The following is a 20928-nucleotide window of genomic DNA, read 5'->3' as shown; positions in this document are numbered from 1 at the left end:
GTGGAAGAAAATCAAAAGCCTTAGACAGGTCCAAATACAAAAGGTCGAGTTGAGGATTTTCTGAGATGCTGTCACAGCATCGGTCAGAACTGATAAATAAGCAAGACAAGATTTTCCTGGCAAAAAGTCGTGTTGTGTTGAGTTTATAAATGGAGCAACAAATTGAAAGAGCCTGTTCTTTTATTATCTTTTCACAAGCAAGTGAGAGTGGAGATAATAAGGAAATAGGTCGATAGGAAGACACATCATTTTCATTTTTACCAGACTTATGAACAGGAGTGATATTAACTATCTTCCAAATAGTCGAAAGACACTTTCTGCGAAACAGCGATTTAGTAAAACCGAAAGGGGTTGAGAAAGCGAACTTTCAACACTGCGTAGGAAGCAAATATAGATATTATCTGGCCCTAAGGCGCGCTGTTGGGGCAATGACAAGATAAGAGAGAGTACTTCAGTCCGTGTGGTACTGATAGAAGACAAAGACTCAGAACAAACAGGTTAAAGAGAGTAGGGGAAGGAAGAAGAGGTGGGAGGTGATGAAGCAAAGCTACTAGCAAAATATTCATTAACTATATTTGTCCTGTCTTCTTCATTCACACAAGCATTTTTGTAGGTCATTTCTATAGGTATCCGAGAACTATTTCTTTGATTGTATATTAGGGTCCAGAAACGCTTAGGGTTTTTACGTGTATCAACTGTGATGTGTTCAATGTACTCCTCATACTTTCTTTTCATAAGATACTTACTATGTCTTCTAATATCTGTAAAGTTCTTATAAATATACTCACTGGGAAAATCCTTCCATAGCTTCCATGCACTTTTTGTTGCGAATATGCACTTTAGTTCCTCATCAAACCACGGAGGGAAGGCACAAAATCATTAACCACAGCCTGTATGACGTCAGCAAATAAGTCAGCTGCACCGTCAACTGAGCCTGAGGCAAGTAAGCACCATGGGAAAATATGAAGAGCTTGACGTATTTCACTCCAAGGAACCCTTTTCCACTGGGGTAAAGAAGTCACTGATTTTTTACTTTGAGATATTTCATGTTTGATGTGAGGGAAAAACACACTGAGAGAGTCGTGATGTGATGGGAAAAAGTTTAACTTCGGGACCACAACCCTTGATTTGTGAGTTGACACAATATTATCCAGGTTACTACCACTTCTAGTAGAGTGAATATTATACTGTGCTAATCCAAGACCACGTATAAAATTGTCCAAAAAACCAAGAGTAATTATTATGTGGGACACCATATGTGGGGGAAAGTCAGTCAATGGAGAGATTGAAATCTCCAAGAAGAGTTGCATTTCAGTCTGCTACGGCGGCAATCATTGAATCACGACACACTTCCAATATGTGCAAGGGAGAGTTTTGTGGTCAATAAAGGCAGCCTATGACTTGTTTTCGACCATTTAAAATGTTTATTTCAACCCACAAGATTTCACAGTCCTTACTGTATAAGTCTTTACGTTCTTTACTTTTAATTTAGAGTACACGCATATCATTACACACACCACTACCACGTGAACCCCTGTCCCGTCTGTATATAGTAAAGCTGTCGAAGAATGGCAGTTCACAATCAAGAATATCATGAGTCATTCAAGTTTTAGAAAAAACTAAAAAAAGGTCATATTTTAAAACTTCAGGTAAATGTATTTCGCAGTCACTTTGTTTTTAAGGGGCGAACGTTTTGATAATAGATAGAAAGGGCATGGCTTTCACTGGGTCCCGAATTGAGGTGGGCATTAACATTGAGCAGAACAATCAGCAGTAGGTGGTCCATCTATTGACAGATTTCTTACCTGAGTCAGTCTCCTCAGAAGAAGAGGGCAGTCCAAAGAGTCCCAGATAAGGATGATACCGAAAAAAAAACATACTTTCAGAGCAAGAAAGATCACAAACACAACAGTGAGATACACACTGTTTATCAGTATCACACCATCGTGCACATACAGACAACCAAAACACTTTAACTCACGGGTAAACTAGACAAAAACTTTAAAATATCAGAGCACAACAGAACACCGACACACCACTAGACGCCATCTTGATTTCCGACGATGAAATAATAATAATAAAATGAAATCTATGACTCTAAGGTACTACAATTATGCCCTTTAGAATAAGGGAGACGGATGATTAGGGCAAGTGAATGATGGTGGAAAAATTGGTGGAATGAAAATGTGGGAGAAAATGGGAGTACCACGAAAACACCCACGGACACGATGTTGTGCATCAAAAGCTTACTTGACCTGGAATAGAACCAAAGATTTCCCGCATCAAAGGTAAGCGCTCATCGTCTCAACCACCGTGCCACTATGGTGAAAATGAAATATAGACTGCTAAATAGAGATTCAATAATTATGTCCTTATCAGCCGTTTCCAGCATACAGATCTCAATGTGAGCAACTACCGAAGCGAAAGATAAGAAAAAGGTCAGAAAATGATATCCAATATTTCGGTATCCTTGTATAGATCTATGCATCTACCTAGATATTCAAGAACCTTATTATACACGGAAGTAATAGTGCAAGTAGCGACATCTATAGAGTGTTTCAAAACAACGCCGACAACATTTGGGAAGTGATTCCTGACACCAAGAAAGACAAAAGGTATAGATCAACCTGGGTGCACAAATGCTTCCTTTCGGAGTTATAGGCTGCCAAAAAAGTGAAAAAATAAACTTTAAAGGTCCATACCTCCAAAACTATGGAGCCTATCGTAGTCGGGTTTACTAAGGAACTAATATGTGCTTTATCCAAAAATACATGCTTCAGAATCCTGTCTGAAACAATTTTATACAGGTACTTAGTGAGTGCTTCAGATTATATGTCCGTAACCAAACTGCCTGTACAAAACCTGTTGCATGAGTACCTTAGGATTCTGAAACATGCATTTTTGAATAAAGCACATATTAATTCCTAAGTAAAGTGTTGACCCGACTACGGTAGGTCACATTCATTTTTTCATGTTTCCGGCAACCTATAACTCCGAAAGGAAGCACTTGTACACCCAAGTTGGTCTATACTTTTCGTGTTATTTTGGTGTCAGGAATCACCTCCCAAACGTTGTCGGTGTTGTTTTGAAACACTCTGTATAAGTGTGACTGTATGTTTGTTACGAGCATTAGCGTGATGAGTATAGGGATGGCCTTTTTCGAATAATCTGTATTTCGATTTTCGGAAATTTCATTTTTCGTTTTTTCGTTTTTCGCTTTTTCAAAAAAAATTCGGTTTTCGGTTTTCGAAAAATATTTCGTTTTTCGTTTTCCGAAAAATGTTTCGTTTTTCGTGTTTAGTTTTCCAAAAAATATTTTCGTTTTTCGTTTTTCGAAAAATTTTTCTTTTTCGTTTTTCAAAAAATTTTTCGTTTTTCGTTTTCCGAAAAAAAATCGTTTTTCTTTTTTCGAAAAATTTTTCGTTTTTCGTTTTTCGAAAACAATTCGTTTTTCGTTTTTCGAAAAAATTTCGTTTTTCGTTTTTCGTTTTCCGAAAATTTTTCGTTTTTCGTTTTCGAAAAAGCCATTTTTCGAAAAAATATGGCCATCCCTAGATGAGTATGCTAATAAGTTGACTCTTTATTATTAGGAAATAATGTAACAAAAATGTATGGTTATTTTATAGTTTATTAAGAAGTAACTTATACAGTGGAAGCGTTGATTGTTTCTGTTCTCTGATGAAGATGTTAAATAAGTAAGTTGAAATGGCATATGTTTCGTTGATTGTTAACACCTTTGTTCCTCCACATCATCCAAATGAATGGAACCATCTGGATTGCCAGCCACAATTACAACTTTCTGGAATCGAAAACAATAATAATAAATATTAGCCATGTTTGATATAACTCTACGATTAGCGTATAACAAAGAAAGTAACCAGTGACGTGTACACACGGAAAAGAAAGTATTTGATAGTTGACAAATTTTCTTTTGCCAACAACTCGGAAACAAATGAACTAATTTGGATCTTTTTTGTTGTTTTTGTTATCCTTAGAATAGTTATAGTTTGATAACTTGCCAAAATCGGTACTCTTATAAGTTCATTTATTGTTGTGTTATTAGGAAAAGAAATTTTGTAAACTGAAGAATACTTTCATTCGTAACTGTACCATACAATAGATCTCACTAACTTTAATTTTGAATGTAAATCCTTGCGGGTAGAAGTCGATAAATTCTAGAAAACTGACCTTGTGTTTGTGTGAGTATGTGTGTTGTAACGCACATTAGAAAATAATAAAAAAAATCTAAACAAAAGTGCAGTTGCACAGAATAGAATAATAGCTTCAGGTCCTTTAATTCAGGATAATTGTTCAGAATAGGAATCTAGCTCTACTAAATCGGGGGAATTATTTTTAGTGTTATTATTTAAAAAATGACGTGAATTTATATCATATCGAAAAAGTAAATAATTTCTCATCTAAAGTTAAAATGCCAAACTAACAAATGCGCTAACTAAGGTTTATATATTAATTAATTATGTAATAAGAAAAGAAGGTGATTCTTACTATATGCTTTATATATGGTCAAATAGAGTTGAATACAAAATCTAAGCAAGTGCATTTTCGATACAACTGATAGAAATTGAATTACACCAAACTTCAAAATAGATACAAAAATATTAAAGAAGATATATATATATAGATAGATATAGATATAGATATAGATATAGATATAGATATAGATATATAGATATAGATATATATAGATATACATATATAAAGAGCTTACCAATTTACTGTATAAATTGAATAATAGGAGATCTTCCAAAATTTAACAACGAAATACACCACCTTAAATGACCGATTATCACATGTTGATCACAATCAAAATGGTCAAGAATAATGCAACTTACGTCGATATCCTTTTTCTTACTCAAACACACTTCACGATAAGAAGATATATATATATATATATATATATATATATATATATATATATATATATATATATATAGCCTATATATTAACTTTCATATAAGGATTTGTTCTACATAACAATTCTGGTAATAACTTCACGATTAATTATACTTGGAAATCTCATACATCATACATTGTAAACACAATTCTCCGCCGATTTTGACTTCACTTTTTAGGCGATGTTGCACCTAACCCATTCCGAACTATTATATTCAGCCGAACCCCGAGCTTTCAAACGTAGAACGAGTAATTCGAAAAATGACCGTTGGCGCTGACTGCCAAGCGTAGGGAGAGCGACACTAAGCTTCCTCTCGACAGTAGCTAAAAGTACTACAGGGTAGGAAACTAAACCAAATTATCCGGGCTCTCGAGACTTTTTTTAAACTATGGAATAGAGATTAAATCTCTATCCGATACAGTGTAAACTTTAAAGCTGATACTCTCCAACAATCATGCTGTCCTTTACTATCAAGCTGATCCTGAAGTGTGTCTTCATCAATCTTTTAATTATGGCACCAGAAAGATAACAGGACTTGGTGTGGTTAATGAAATATAGGGTGGATCAAAACGTAACGTCTTACAATTTTGTTTCCATTACAGCTACTGAACTGTTATAGTTACTGAACTGAACAGCAACTAAACAGCCTGATACTATAGAGGCAATCTTACTCTAGTAATTTATTTATTTATTTATTTATTAGATTGACTGATTAGAATCATGGATCTGAAACTAAAAGCAAGAGTCATCATTGAATTTCTGGCAAAACAGGATTGTCCATCAAAGGAAATCCCTAAACGCTTGAAAAGTATATATAGGGACGCTGTAATGAACAACACCAATGTACAGCATTGGAGGAGAACTTTTGAAAGCTAGAAACGCATATTGCAGATAAACCGAGAAGTGTTCGGCCAGCAACATCAGCCACAGTTGCAAATCCAGAACGTGTTGATGAATTAATTCGTGAAGACACACGCATTACAGTTCAGAATGTTACTGATGCATTAAACGTCTCATATGGTTCTGCCCAACGAATAATTACTGACTTGAGATATCACAAACTTGGTGTTAAGTTCGTTTCCAAACAATTCACTGTTGAGAATCGGAGGAGGAGAGTGTAAATTAGTCAAGAAGTCCTGGACACACTTCAAACTGACAATCAAGACTTCTTAAAAAATGTGGTCACTGGAGATGAGGCCTGGCTGTACCTGTATTACCCAGAGAATAAAGTGCAAATCAAGAAACGATTTGGAAGAAGTTGAAAAAAAAATCATGAGCAAAGAAGCAAAACCCTGATTTTTTCAAAATGGTTTTACTGTCTGGGTTCGACGATGGCAAAAACGTGTTCAAAATCATGGAAACTGTGTTGAACGGTAGTTTTCTATTTTCTGGCTATGATCTGTAATACATTTTGCTATTTAATGTTACATATTTTTTTGTCATAGGAGGCATTACTTTTTGATGAACCCTATATTTCATAAACCACACTAAGTACTATCGTCTTCAAAGTGTTTTCGTAAAATCATGATTAACCCTTAAACTTGAGTTTTTGTTTAACTGTTATATTCTCGAAAGTTGGAGCATATGTTAATTGATAAATCACATCGAGTTCAATCAAATGAGGTGTCTCAGAGTAAATGTTTCGTTGAAAATCTGAGATAAACAAATTTTGATGACTTGAGCTCTATGTCGCTCGTTGCAAATAATTAATATTTTGTTGTTGTTCTCTAACATATTATATATTGGTGCTCTAAAAGTGACGCCCACGAACTACATATTAGCAGTAAAAATAAAACAATATATATGATTGTCTATCTTTCAAGTCCTCGTCGGGAGACAAGCATTGAACTATCTGACAACGTCGCAGATAAAGAAACGTAGAAAAGATCACCAATCCATCAAATAGTTACCTCGATTCTTCCCAGATGGCAATTAAAGTAGATAGACACTAGCACCATCTATTAGCGGGAGGATATAACTGTTTCATGGATTCGTAGAGCAATGCTAATAGTTAGAAGTTAAAAAGTATGATGTTGACACATAGTAATACCAGCTGAAGGAGGATTCGGAGAGTATGCTATTATGTAGTATTTTTGGTTTAGCATTTTGACCTGAAGAACAGAACTCTCATCTCTGCGGGCGCCATTTTCAGAATACCCGAATATATATGTGTATACTGCTCATTTTCTCCCAACAGTGCTACAGTAACACTGTGCTAACAGTAACACACATGTTTGACATACTGGACACAGACTCTACTTGTAAAACAATTGATTTTTTAAAAAAATAATGTAATAAATACAAATATTTGCAGTTATAAACATTTATAAATTCTTCAACATAATTAGAATCTACTGAAAAAAATCTAAAATACGAACGATATAATATAGGATGAATTTAAAAAGTTGAACAATGTGATATCATAGCTGGGCCTCGAAGAACCGCTATGTGACATTTTTGTCCAAAATGAGTTATGTCGTGCAAATAAACCAGAAAGCGGTCAGGCAGCGTCTCTTATAATGTCTTAAGTTAATATTCAATTGTTTCGCCACAACAATGAAAAATTATAGATTGACATTAAAGGCTTCTGGTTCTCATCACGTACGCATTGATTAATGTATACAAATCCTCTATGTGCTTATAAAGGCACAAAAGGTTCTACGTATACACAAAAATACTGTAGTAATATAACACCGTTGAAGCAAGCTACAACAATGTCCAGTGCATAATATACGCAGAACCAATTTTATTATATTTTTCAAGCGTTTCCGTGTATTTGGCAACATTTTAAGAGTTCAGAATGTTTCTTGCTTCACTTGAAAAATAGTGATTTTAACACATAGTGGTACTTCGAGGCGCAGCGACGATATAAGTGTCTGTAAAATCTTATGATATGAGAAACTAACACTTTTGTCGAGCAGCCTCTCCTCCGCTGCCTCTTTCGTTCTCTGCTTCTTCTTCTTCGGGAACCATCTGTGGACAAACGGCGTAAGCATATCAGGGTCAACATCAGCAGGATCTCTGGCTCCTGTTAGGAAACTAGCTGGGATTCCAACAATAGCCGTCACCAAAAATCCAAGCGTAGAGTACCACAAATACGATAGGCGGTATAACGGAAACGGTTCCTCCCTTAAAACAAAGAGAAGGTATTTTAGTGCTGGTATTCAATAGGAGAAGGTACTACTTACATCGTACGAAAGTACAGGAAAAATGTCGTATTAAATATCTAGACTGTGCTGGAGAAACAGTATGTCAAAAAACACAGGTTTTCACGAGGCGATTTTTTTTTTTTTTTTTTTTTTACTAAACATAAGTAGGAATCATTTCTACTAACAATACCAAGGCACGATTATTCAAGTCACGTTAGAATTGACTTATACCAAGTTAACTAGAGGTGGAGCATGACACATAAATCTTCAATTTTGACTTATCTCATTTTCACCAATTGCTGGCTTACACTGTTTCTCCTGCCAATCTAGGTAGACCCATTCTAATTTTTTTTCATTGGTATATATCTTATTTCAAAATACAATATTTACCTTGTATTGACAGAAATATATAATTGTTCCATCATGTGGCCCCGCGTGGCAGAGTAATAGATTTAGAAAGAAAAATGGAAATATTTCCTTTTAGAAAACACTTCTCATTTAATTTAAATGTTGATACTATTACTTACGTGGGAGACTCTATTGTAGGAGCCTGCGTCACTTCAAGATGTGGACACCCTTCTACAGAGGTAGGCTTCATTGGGTAATAGATTTGGCCATAGGCAATCGCCGCTTGCGAACCAAAGCAAATCCAGGCAGTGAGTGCAAACCCAGATAAGCCACCGATGAATGCTCCCTTTAAGTTATAATAATAGAAAAGCATTGTTCATTGTTAGTGAACTTGACGACTTAAACTTAACATAAAAAAATCTTTGCTTTATTAACACGCAATACAGAATGTTATACTATCTTAGCCAATTGTCAGATGACTTGTGGTACCCTTTGCCTATCCCAATTACATAACATAAAAAGGCCAGTATATTTTTCTATTTGGTTAGTTAATGAGGGATTAGGTTTGTTGTCTCTCTCCTTGAACTAGAGAGAAGTGATAGACTACAAACCCTATGGATATTATTAAGACAGGGTGACGATTAGCATTAAGACACTATGAGAATTAAAGCAGTCAAAGTGATCTATAAAGATACATGGAAAAGGGTTATAGTGTGGTAATATTGAACTATTATAGAATGTGTTACTTTTGAAAGATGTATAAATTCTGGAACGAGAACAAGAGCTATAACTAAAAAAAAAACTATCAATTGTAACAAGCATTTGCTATGATTTATGAAAGTTATCGATGCATTAAGGGAAGTAAACGTCCTGGATATTGTCCATCGGGAGGAGACTTGAATTATTTTACGTTTGCAACTCCAGTTCAAATCCAATTGCATTGTGCATCTACATGTAAGATATCGTAGTTCCTGCGCAGTAACTTCACGAGTTTAGATTCTTTAATTCACCGTAACATGATTGTTATATTTTGACACTTTCATAGCGCAAACGCAAGTGAACGACATGATTCCACGCAGTCATTGAGTTTGTAAATGATACATCTCGTGCATGTAAGGTGTTTTGGAATGAAATAAATAAATGCACCAGAAGATTGTGGTGTACATAGTTGGTTGAGTGCGTATCCATTTGAAGAATGTTCTTGTTTGTATGCTCTGTACCGACTGCGGCGATGATAATAGAAACGTCAGGGCTTTTTTTAGGTAAAAAGAAAATAGCTTGTGATGTGATGACATGGGTAGGGTTTTTATTCATTTTGTTCTACAAACAATGAAGTTACGTCTTTTAACCAACTGAGACTTGTATGTACCAGGCAGGGACATACATAGGAATTTATTTCGAGGGATTCAAAGCTTTTCGTGTTGGGTATGTCTAAATTCGATATTAAAATAAATCATATTAATTTTATAAAATTTCCCCTAAAATTTAGAGAAAAGTAGGAATTTCAGGAAGTGTAGACCCCTACCTACGTCTCTGGTATGAGGATATTTTATAAGGCCCAATGGCGGTCTTATATTGACATGATAGACTCGGCAAATCAGACAATGTCAGAAAAGAATGAAGTTGTTTAGGTACATATGATTTTTAAATTGTGAGATGTTATGGATAAACAAATATGCTATTTTTCATGTTGGTTTTAGCCACTTTTTGCTATCAAATACTCGCTACATATATTGAAATACTCATTACTTATTTCTATAGGAAAATCTTAACTACTGGCATCAATGATACAGCTATTGTTTAGCTTTGGGGGTCCAGGTCTTTTGATTGACTTTCTGCGATATTTTATTCACATTCGATTAAGTTAAGTTAGTAACCGTTAATTCAGACAGTATTGCCGAGCGAGTGTTAGCGAGTGGACGTTGTTTTCTGTCTTCGTTAGTGTTAGCCCCCATTAGGCCTACTAATCAATTACCTATGATTCTTCCACTACTTTAGTTCCAAATTGAGACTCGCTTTTGCAAGCACTTCATTTCAGATGTTGGACGAGGCTGGAAAACTGGAAGATTTAGAACTAGTTGTCATGGTAATGACAGCAATGTGAGTATTAACTGTATTTCGTAGGTTTGACGGTTCTGAAATTTGGATACCACTGAGGCTATTTCTGCATCTCTATTAAAAGTGTTGCCAGTTTATTTCTCGACGTTACAACATGGCAATATTCTATTAGGTATGCAGTCCATCAGAGAATTAAATTCTTGTAAGTCTTGACGAAAATGGTTACTTTTTTATGCTTTACACGAGTGATGTTGGATTTAGTCCCAGACTGCCACTGATACGGACCATTTCAAGTACCGTACATATTTAGCGTCGTTTCTAGTGGTGACCCCGTAGAGGTCTGGATACTCTTGTGTTCTCACGTTTTGCATTCTCATTGTTATAAAATGAAGTTGTTGATTATGTTCTGATGGTCAACTGAGATATTTTTACGGTTATTTCTAGGAAAGTATATTTTGGCCTGCATTGTTAAACGAGTAACTTCCAATGTATCGAAATAAATGAAATTGATGCTACAGATGAAAGTTCTTTGCTCATAGGCCTAGTTGCTGGAGCAAATTTCAAAGAAAATTGAAAAAGATCTTTAGTAAGCTCTATTCATCAAACCACTTAACAGTAAAAACCCTTGCATTCAAGGGCCCCCATAAGGGAAGGCAAGGTGGAGCGCTCGCCCTCCTCTAGAGGAAATTATACTTTTGAAGATCGATAAGCCAATAGATTTTTTATAATAGTTACCGCAAAATTTAAGACTATATTTGAAATGTCGCACATTCTTGCCCCTCCCTGAAAACCACAACATGGGCGCCCTTGCTTGCATTGCATATTATTAAATTCTTAATATATTGTTAATATCGAAAACTATGATACATTTATAGCATTATAGATGCCACATGAATTATATATAAGTATATTTGTACTTATGTGGCAATTTAAGACAAGGACGACAAATCTCAAGTAACGATTTGTAATGAAGTTATACTCTGAGTAAGTAGTTATTTTAATTAAAGCTTTATCTGTCTATTTAGGTACATATAAGAAACTAAACGAAAATTTTCACAAGCCAGTTTCAGAGTAAAAGAAAATATCAATTCAAATAATTTAAAATTATTATGACTACTGCTCTTGACTAGTTTGAACAAAATTAAAATTACTATCCAAAATCAAGATACAAGTATGATATCCTAATATAAAACAACGAAAATATAGCTTACATGTGCGTTGACCCACGGCAGGAACAAGCCAAGAGTAAACATTGCAAGCATTGGACCTGCAGCGATGCCTCCCAGACTGCTCGAGACCTTTGAAAAGTAAATCGAAAAGAAAATATTTATATTTGACACGTAAACCAGTTTATTCTCGACAGAAACAAGAACGAAAATCATAATACACCCTTACCAGTGGCGGATGTAGTCTGCGGCCGGGGAGCTTAGCCCTCTCAGTTTTTGTATGACAAAAATAATTTAAGGTATTATTTAAATATTTTTGCAATTTTATGGTAAACTCATGATACACCTATCCTAGTTTGGGTTCTGGTTGGCTGCTCCAGTTTTTACCTTTTAGATCCGCCACTGCTTTCTACACGTGAGAATTCAATTTTATATATTTCCTCACATCAAACTATAAACGCAGACAAATCCATACTCATTATAGTGCCTGGTGTCGAGGTAACATTATAAGAAAAATTGTAAATTGTTACATGTTTCTGCAATGGTGTCTGTCATTCTGTGGTGCGGGCACACTACGCGAGTGCTATTGTCGATTCGTCGCTGAATGATTTCCTTCTGTTCATTGCTTCCGTTTACGCATTACTATTATAGCGTCAAGTAGTGGTTCCATTACGCTTTTTGATGTAAATGAGGAATAAAGACGATTATGCACATGTTCCTACTTCCTAGTCTGCGGCACAAATCCAGTGAATTTGGACACATTTCCGTCATTCCTTGGTGGTGTAATTTTCAGGAGAGTAGTGTAAGGTCCTTAATTCAAAACCCAAAAGAAATATTTGGCAGTGCTAGAGATAATGACAGCTGAGAAGTACACATGTTTGCTCAATGTGAACGCTAACCATTTAAATTACATATTCTACAGCAGTAGGTCTCAACGTGGGCGACAATGTCCTCTAGGTGTCCTTCTCGTTTCCGAAAGTGCCTGGAACTAAAAGAGGTTATCAAAGGCGATAGACTATTTATGGATTGTTGAGATTTCATGACCTGCTAGACCTTTTTTCTTATTATGGAACAAGTCATTACTCCTTTTACAAATTATCAAAAGTTTTAGAAATAATAAAGTACATTCTTCCAAGCTCATTATAAGAATCGAAGTCTCTTTGTGGTTTTTAGACTGCTTCGACCAGTCTTAGTTTCAGCCCTATGCATCTGCGGATAAGTTAAAATGAAGGGGAGTGCTAGGCTGTACGACAAATACTGAAGCTTAGATTTTTTAAATGTATATTAAATTGTTAATTAGCAATGAAAACAAGATAAGATCAGAAACAAAAAGGCCTATCATCACGATGAGCAGGAAGGAAGGAACATGGTGAGAGTTCTTGTAAGCAATAATATACTAGTAGAGTATAACTTAGTGGGATATCACTGTTCGCAAATTAAACCATCCGTAACCACCAAGGTATGAGATAAAGCATTCCAAACATCAAGTTAGAATACTATTGTCCAGTCGTCGATTATTGCTGGCCGGTGTCATCTTTTTCATCTTATCGTATGGAGCTTCAGAATGACAGTAGTACGGTAACGATGTGTTATTGCTTGAGTGATAATGCTAGATTTAAGGGCAATTAATAAGAAAAAATACTTAGTGCATCATACACACAGTGAGAATGAACATTTTGCATGCTATTCAGTGAAAAATAAAAAAACACTAATATCAGACTAGGTATACTACCTGGAGCAAGGCTAATAGTTGTTTGTATATACTAGACTCATTTGCCTGCAAAATAACCGGTAGATATATCGTCTCATGACATCTAACAGGTTTTCCACTGGTGACTGCTTTGTCTTCTGTGTGTGTGCTGCCATTTATTTCCATGCATTTTCAGCTCTTGTGCAACAGTTTCGTCTCCAAGCTGTCACCTAGTGGTCTCCCTGCTTGGAGAAACCTCTCTCTCCGTCGCCGCGGTATGCGCACTTCCGTAAGACTCTATGCATTTAGAGAGAGTGGCAAAACAGTTTCGTGATAAAAAAAAAAAACTTTCCAATGTCCAGAGGGCCTTACGCCTTATAATCAGTCTTTGGCGGTTTCTGAATTTAGCGATCACCGCAAACAAATCCTGAATACTATGAGATAACGTAAGGGGGAAATAGAATGTTATCGCACAGGAGCAAATAGGTGAAAAAGTGATAATGAAATTCAACGAACGAAACTCTTGGAGACCAATCCGTGAGGAACATATACTGGATGTCATCTTGCATTTATCTATTGAATATATCCGTTGTAATTATGTTAAAAATATTTTATATATCATATACATATTTCCTGAAGTATATTAGACCTGCGCATTTTATGGGACGCTTATTGTTATAACCTTTTATTTTTTCTTGCAAATGTAATAATATGAAATATTTATAAATTAAACGCTTCTGTTGTGAATTATAATGAAAATGTGGACTGTCCACGCACCTGTATAACACCGCCAAGTTTCTCCACAATGAGAACTAAAACAACTGCAATGGCTCCAATGATGACACAAATGATCTTCATGACTGTGCTTGCCTTGGCTTCGGACAACTGCACTGACAAACAGGGGCTGATAAAGTCCTCGTAAATCACTCCAGCCATCGCATTTAGACCAGTGGACATCGAACTGGAACAAACAATACAGATTTGTAATAGCATGTTGATCATACGTGTTTTCAGGTAACGCTATATATATTTTCAGTGAATGGATCATTTCAAACTATCCGATGTATGACGTTAACCACACATTTCACTTTGGGAGGGAGCCGTGTGGTTCATAAGTGTAGAGAAGCGTTGGCACAACAAGAGAATCATGAATGTAAGACTGATTAATTTTTGTGTTTGTCTGCAATCACTGCCAAGTTGTTCATCTGGTTCTGAATTCTAGGTTTTGGCATTACTGAGATGAGAGAATAAGACTACGACATCTCAGTGCACTCAACTGGAGGTGACTGCTGCAACCAAATACGAACTGTTCATAGAATGTATAAGCAATTCTATATATTGAAATGATTTTATACGTAGAGACAAAATAACGGTCGAGTCTTTTCCCCTTCACCAATTTATTATAGAATTCCTAAGTACATTGACTTGATTTACAAAGAATAAATAGAGTCTTTCCTCCTTATTGATCAGATGAAGGAGATAGGTGTTTTGCACGGTGCCCCTTCTCTCAAAGCAGTCTCCAAGGCAGCTGCAAGGTTTTGGTGAGTTTTGAAGGAAACCCCCTTCATCCCAAGTCAACTTCGTGAAGTTTTAGCTGTGGTGAGGATCTCTAGTCCAATGCGGCCTCGGGTTAAGGAAAGGTGTACTCTACTCCAATGCGACCTCGGAGCAGATGTTGGATAGTTGATCAGTGGTCAAACTGATAGCTGGTCCTCCTTAGGCTACAGAAGGCCTCTTGGTGGTTTGTTCCTCCTCGGGCCCCGACGTCTTGATTTCGTGTCTTCCGTGTTGACTTCTCGTCTGCTTCCTTGTTTGTAATCAATAGCACGTGTTGTATTGACATGTGCTTTTGTTGTGATGTGGGGATCCTTACAATATACATTGTCCATTCAAAAGCCGCTTTACACGAGCTAAAAGTCTGCATTAGAGTCGCTACAGTGTTGTGCATGCGTCTTTCATAAACCAGTTCACTCGAGATGAAAAATCTGCAGCAGACTCACATTTTCCTCCATGTTTATGGATTTACACAATGACGAAGAAATTCCTTCAATTAATCTCACATGAGCAGCATTTCATTTGATGAACTTTTAACAGAAATATGTGATAAAATTAAAGTTGAAGATACTGTCATAAGACTTGTGATATAGTTACTTACACTATGAGTCCACGTCTTACATATTAGCTATACTAAAAAATGACGCTAAACTCCTGCGTTGCGTTGCGAAGTTAAAGTTCGAAAACCTTCAAACATCTGTGTACGAGTACTGTACTTATGTCGAAGTGAACATTACATGCAGGTTACTTGCTACAGAGTGTGTCATATTTCTTGATAAAATCTCGACTTCCTCTGCCCAAAATCCCGATTTATTTGTAAATTTAGTCTAATGTTAAGGGTAATTTTACAAACTGTAATATAATGTACCCTCATATTGAATCTGGGCCTCCCTAAAAGCTTTGGAACTTTCCCAAAATGAATTTCTACGTATGTACGTGGTTGAGGTATAATGAAACCTCAGATGAAACCTCAATGGCATAGCAAAGCCTTCCCTTCTGCAAATACAATTATTATTTTTATTGGTTATAAATTCAAGTTCTTTCATAATACCCTGATCTTAATTCATCATAAGTCACTCTGCGGTCAAACAGAAAACCTAGCTACGTCATTGTAAATTGTTATTATTATTATTATGTTATTCGTATTTCATTACTAGTACTGATAATAATTACGAGTAGATATTGAAAATATCAAAACATACATATTTAGCATAACACTATTCAACTATGATAGAGTTTGCATGTCTTTTTATGGGAAGTAGCAAATGTATTCCTCCATTACAAGAATGAACATCTAAAATAAAGTAGTACTTGCATATCCTCCAAATGGGTATTGTGATGATCGAATACCGGGCGTGGGTTTATTCAGGTTTCTCAAATTTCCTCCCAATTTCTTCATTTTACCAATTATTTAAGAGTCAATCTTTTCTTTCATTTATCGCCGTCTCCTTTAACCTCATTACATAATTATCGGACGTTAAACTCAAAGATTTCATTTTTACATTACTACATTTCACATCTGTAAATATTTTGTTATACTGTAAATATTACATAAATATGCGATTATTTTAATATTAAAGGGTGGCAATAATAATAAACTGACATTCTTTTTTCTTCAGTTCTTTTAAATTAAACTTTCGCATAATGTATCATACACCTTGTTCCACCCCTCTTCCTTATTATTTCTGTCGCGATATTATTCACATTTTAAATCCCATATCTTGGGATATTTTAAAATTTCATTTATAAACAGTTCAATATCGATTTCTTTGCTTTCCATTCCAGCCAGTGTTGAATTCAGACATTTTCACCCGGGGTGAATGCAAACTCCTCGGGGGGTGTTTTTCTGTATTTTTGCAAGAAAGCAGCATATTTAACAATTCCATTCACATGCACATCTTAGCTAATATTGAGACTAATTGCTGATAAATATTCAATGCGAGATTATCATTAAAAAAAGAAAACAATCGTTTAATTTTATCTAAAACATTAAATAAAGACTGGCACAAATATTTTAGACTAAACTTTAACTACTATTTACAGAAGCTATTTTAGTTATTTTTCCTATATTCAGTAGTTACTGTTTGTTACTAATGTAGAAGTTTTTAAAAAGATTTAAATCAAATCAAATATTTTTTGTCCTAAAAGGTACATAGGAATATCTTAACAAAAAGTAATCATTCTTTCTCTCACTTCTGATTCTAAATCAAGTATATTAGCCTTGGTTTCTTTACTGCATACACATCAATAGTTTAGTTTACGAAATCTTCAGTAGGATTAGTGCCGTGTCGTGGAAAATCAGCGCTTGGGGCGAGAGTATACGACGGCACCCTCGTACGTATGAGTGAGGTCGACAGACCAGCTGCGAAACGTGAGAAAATTTTGAAAAGTAAACCCTGATTTTCCTTGATTTTGAGCAATTTTTATTACTTTTTTCCTTTCATTTTATATATGTGCACATTTTTTTTAAAGCCTCCACTTTCCCCTGCCTTTGCCATTTCATATGGTCTTATTAAATGGCAGACGCTACTGCCTTTTACTCGTAATTCTCTCTCTACTACTTTTTTAAATTTTTTTCGTATGATTTCTCTCCTCTTTTTATGATTGGCCTCAGTTAGGGTGAGGCGAGGCTTACCTTTTATTGGCATGATACCTAAAACAAAATTTAAATCATGCCCTATTCTTTATCTTTTTCTTTCTTTTTTCTTGTTGTTTTATTTCCTTTTTAAAAAAAATTGAAAAGATACACAAACACACATACACACACACACATACTACATACATATACATGAGCAGGAAACACCTTGCATAAAATGTTAAGGTAAGCTGAAAAGAGAACAGAAATAATTAGTAAACAATTTAAACAAATATTACCAGGATCTTTTTTTTTTCTTTAAATAGTTATCTCCCCTGTATGAATTTATTTCTTGATATTATTCATACCTGTCTTTCCCACTAAAAAGAAAGTTCTTTGAAAGGAAATCGGACTTCCAGATTTCCAATTTTTCGTTAGTTGTTAGTTCTGGAAATAAACATCAGAACTGTTTTGGTCTGTCTGAATTTCTCTCACCAGCTTTGTAAAGTCTTCTTATTTTCTTTCTTCTTCTAAAACACTTGTTATATTTTAAAATCCTGCCACCACTAGCAAAACACTAAACAAGGCACTATACACTAACACAAATAAGGAACGTGAAGGTTTAAGTTGTGGAATTGTCATCAGAACTTATTTTTTTCTGTTTGATTAGTTTTATTTTCTTCTAATTTTTTATTTCTTTATATTTACAATATGGGGCGTGGGTCTTGTTAATTTCTTCTTCTTTCATCGTTTCTTTCCTTCCACAAGTTTCTTGATACATGTCTTGCAACAAATTGTAATTTTCCTAATTTCATTTTATCGTTTATTAAAGTTTGTACATTATCCCTTTTTAATTGGTCTCTTATTTCTCTTATTTTGTTATTTGTTATATAATTATTGCAATTCCAGAAGACATGTTCTGGTGTTTGTACTTCATTACATGTACATTTATCGTCATTAATTATATTAAGTCTTCTCAGATGAGATTTATAGGGTCCATGTCCCGAGATGTATTCTATTAATTCACTGCTTATTGTTCCCATTTCTTCTCTTATTTTTAAGTTTGGGATAATGGTTCTTGTTCTTTGTCCCTTTATCGAATCCCTCCATTCATCTTCCCACTTCCGTTTAATCAGTTTGTTAATATCGTCTTCGGTGCTTGGCAATTCTCCCGTAATTTCCAATATCTTCGTTCTCTCATTATTCTTTAGCCACGTCTTAATACATCTTCTTAATATCTGAAGGTGTATGTGTTCTTCATTGGCCAAAAGTTGCATTGTTTCTGCAGAGATAGTTTTTATGATGCCATGGGTTCTAATTAGCATTAATCGCTGCACTCTTATTAATTTTTGACTTAAGTTTTTGTTTAGAAACAGTCTATGACCCCAGATTCCGACACAATATTGTGCAATAGCCATTAGAATAGCTTTGTTATACAATTTTAAAATGTTTCTGTCAATTTTAAAATCTTTAATAGCCACTGTTAAGAGTTTGTTGGCTATTTTTTTCATCTTCTTTGTTGTTTCAGTTATATGTTTTTCGTAGTTTAGTCGTTTGTCTAGCCATACACCTAAATATTTGAATTCATTCATAATTCCTATTTTAGTGTTCCTAATTTTGATTATGGGTTCTCTCTGTAGAGTTTGGCCAAATACTGTAATTTTCGTTTTATTAACCGATAGAGTTAATTTATTTTCTATACACCATCTTTCTAGATTTTCTAATATTATATTTCCTTTTTGCTCTATTTGTCTTCTTGAGGATGCTGTCATCAAAATTGCTAAATCGTCCGCATATCCAACTACACCTAATGTTTCTTTTAGATTGTTTAGTTTTCTTAAACATGGTTGGAAAGTAATGTCCCACATTGTAGGTCCGCATATTGAAGCCTGTGGGCATCCTTTGGTGCTTATTGTTGTTATATCTTTTCCTGGAGATTTTAATGTAATCGTTCTGTCAGTACAGTAACCCAGCATGATGTTGTAAAGAGCTTTACTAATTTTTACTTTTTTGAGTTCTTTAAAAAGTGCGGGCCACCATAGATTGTTAAAAGTACCACTAATGTCGACATAAATAACAACTTGGTACTTTTTCAGTTTACCTTCTTCTATGCGGTCAATTAGTCTTTTTACAGCTGTTTCGGTGCTTTTTCCTTTTCTGAAACCATATTGCAATATGGCATTATTTAAAATTCTGTTTTTGTTTATTCTTTCCACAATGGTTCGTTCGAAAAGTTTACTTATTACATTTAATAAGCAGATAGGTCGATAAGATTTTGGATCGTCATTTTTCTTGTCATCTGACTTTTTGAATATGATTAAATTTGCTTGTTTCCACCTTTTTGGAATTCGTTCGTTTTTAAAACACAAGTTGAAGAGTTTTGCTAGGTATGGTGCCCATGTGTCAGCATTATGTTTAAAGATTTCCGATTTTATTCCATCCGATCCAGGAGCTTTTTTGCTTTTAAGTCGTTTTATGTGATTTATTATTTCTTAGTTTTCTATTACTTCTATTCTGTCTTCTAAAGGTGGTAATTGCATTTCTCTTCTTATGAAACTTTGTGAGTTATTATCTTCTTCAGGTATATCCTGTGGTAATAGAGATTTTATTAGATAGTCTATTGTTTCTTCCCAATTATTTGTATATGTACCATTTGTTCTTTTTAGAGTTGAGAGGGTGGTAGGTATTTTAACTTTATTACTTATAATTTTGTAGGGCTCACCCCAGGGATCTAGATTTAAATTAGTTTCAATGTATGTTTTCCAGCTATTTTTCTTTGATTCTATTATTTTGTTTTCATATTTTGGTTTTAACTCTCTATATTTGTTTAATCTGTTTTGTCTTAGATTATTTTCTGTTGTACGTTGATAAAGTTTCCTAGCTTTACGTGTTTTTCTTTTCAGGTCTTGTATTTCATTGGTCCAGAAGGTATCTGTTTTAATGTGTAATCCTTTTGTTGTCTTTTTTGTTTTTGTTGAGCTTTTAATTGCTAATTTTATTGTATCTTCTATTTTCTGAGCTAATTCATCTAAGTTGCTCTCTTCTTCTATCTGCACATGTGTGCACATGTGTTTCATTCCACTCTTTTTTTCTTTTCTTCTTTTCTTTTCTTTTCCCCTCCCGAATTGTGCGCCCCTTACTTCGGTACCCGGGGCCGTCGCCCCGCTTACCCCTCCTTCGTCACCTTGAATAGCAATCTATCACTTATATGCTACTATTATATTGATAAATTCTATATAAATCTCTAACCCAGGAAGGATAACTGTTCCTCCCAGATCCCTCTAAATGACGGCCTCTGAATCTCACCCTTTAACTGACTTATTTTTAGTTAAAGAAAGGTGTGTTTATAATTACATGAGCACACGGGGGGATATTAAAATTAACAAAAAATTGGCTACTTACCAATGAATCCTCCCTTGAATTTTTTAAAAAAGGTTTTGACGTTTCGGAACTCTCAGCTGATTCCTTCCTCA

At 34.9% G+C, this 20928-nt stretch overlaps 1 protein-coding gene across 1 annotated transcript in view; it reads right to left on the bottom strand.

Annotated features, from left to right (window-relative positions):
* Window positions 1-3618: 3618 nt before the first annotated feature.
* The window catches only part of LOC145667684 (sodium-coupled monocarboxylate transporter 1-like), a 73528-nt gene continuing 56218 nt past the window's right edge, over window positions 3619-20928 (bottom strand). Inside the window, exons 11-15 of the mRNA XM_081735142.1 lie at window positions 14104-14287; window positions 11682-11768; window positions 8592-8758; window positions 7822-8044; window positions 3619-3799 (exon numbers count right to left, since the gene is read on the bottom strand). Of these exons, the coding sequence (XP_081591268.1) occupies window positions 3728-3799; window positions 7822-8044; window positions 8592-8758; window positions 11682-11768; window positions 14104-14287 (733 nt within the window). The 3' untranslated portion in view covers window positions 3619-3727. The remainder of the gene's footprint in view (window positions 3800-7821; window positions 8045-8591; window positions 8759-11681; window positions 11769-14103; window positions 14288-20928) is intronic.

Source organism: Thermobia domestica, chromosome 13 (genome assembly GCF_964235325.1).
Source record: "Thermobia domestica chromosome 13, izTheDome1.hap1.1, whole genome shotgun sequence".
In the NCBI taxonomy this organism is placed as follows: Eukaryota; Metazoa; Arthropoda; class Insecta; order Zygentoma; family Lepismatidae; genus Thermobia; species Thermobia domestica.
Note: the sequence above shows the minus strand (reverse complement) of the source record. Positions and strands in the feature narration are given on the sequence as shown.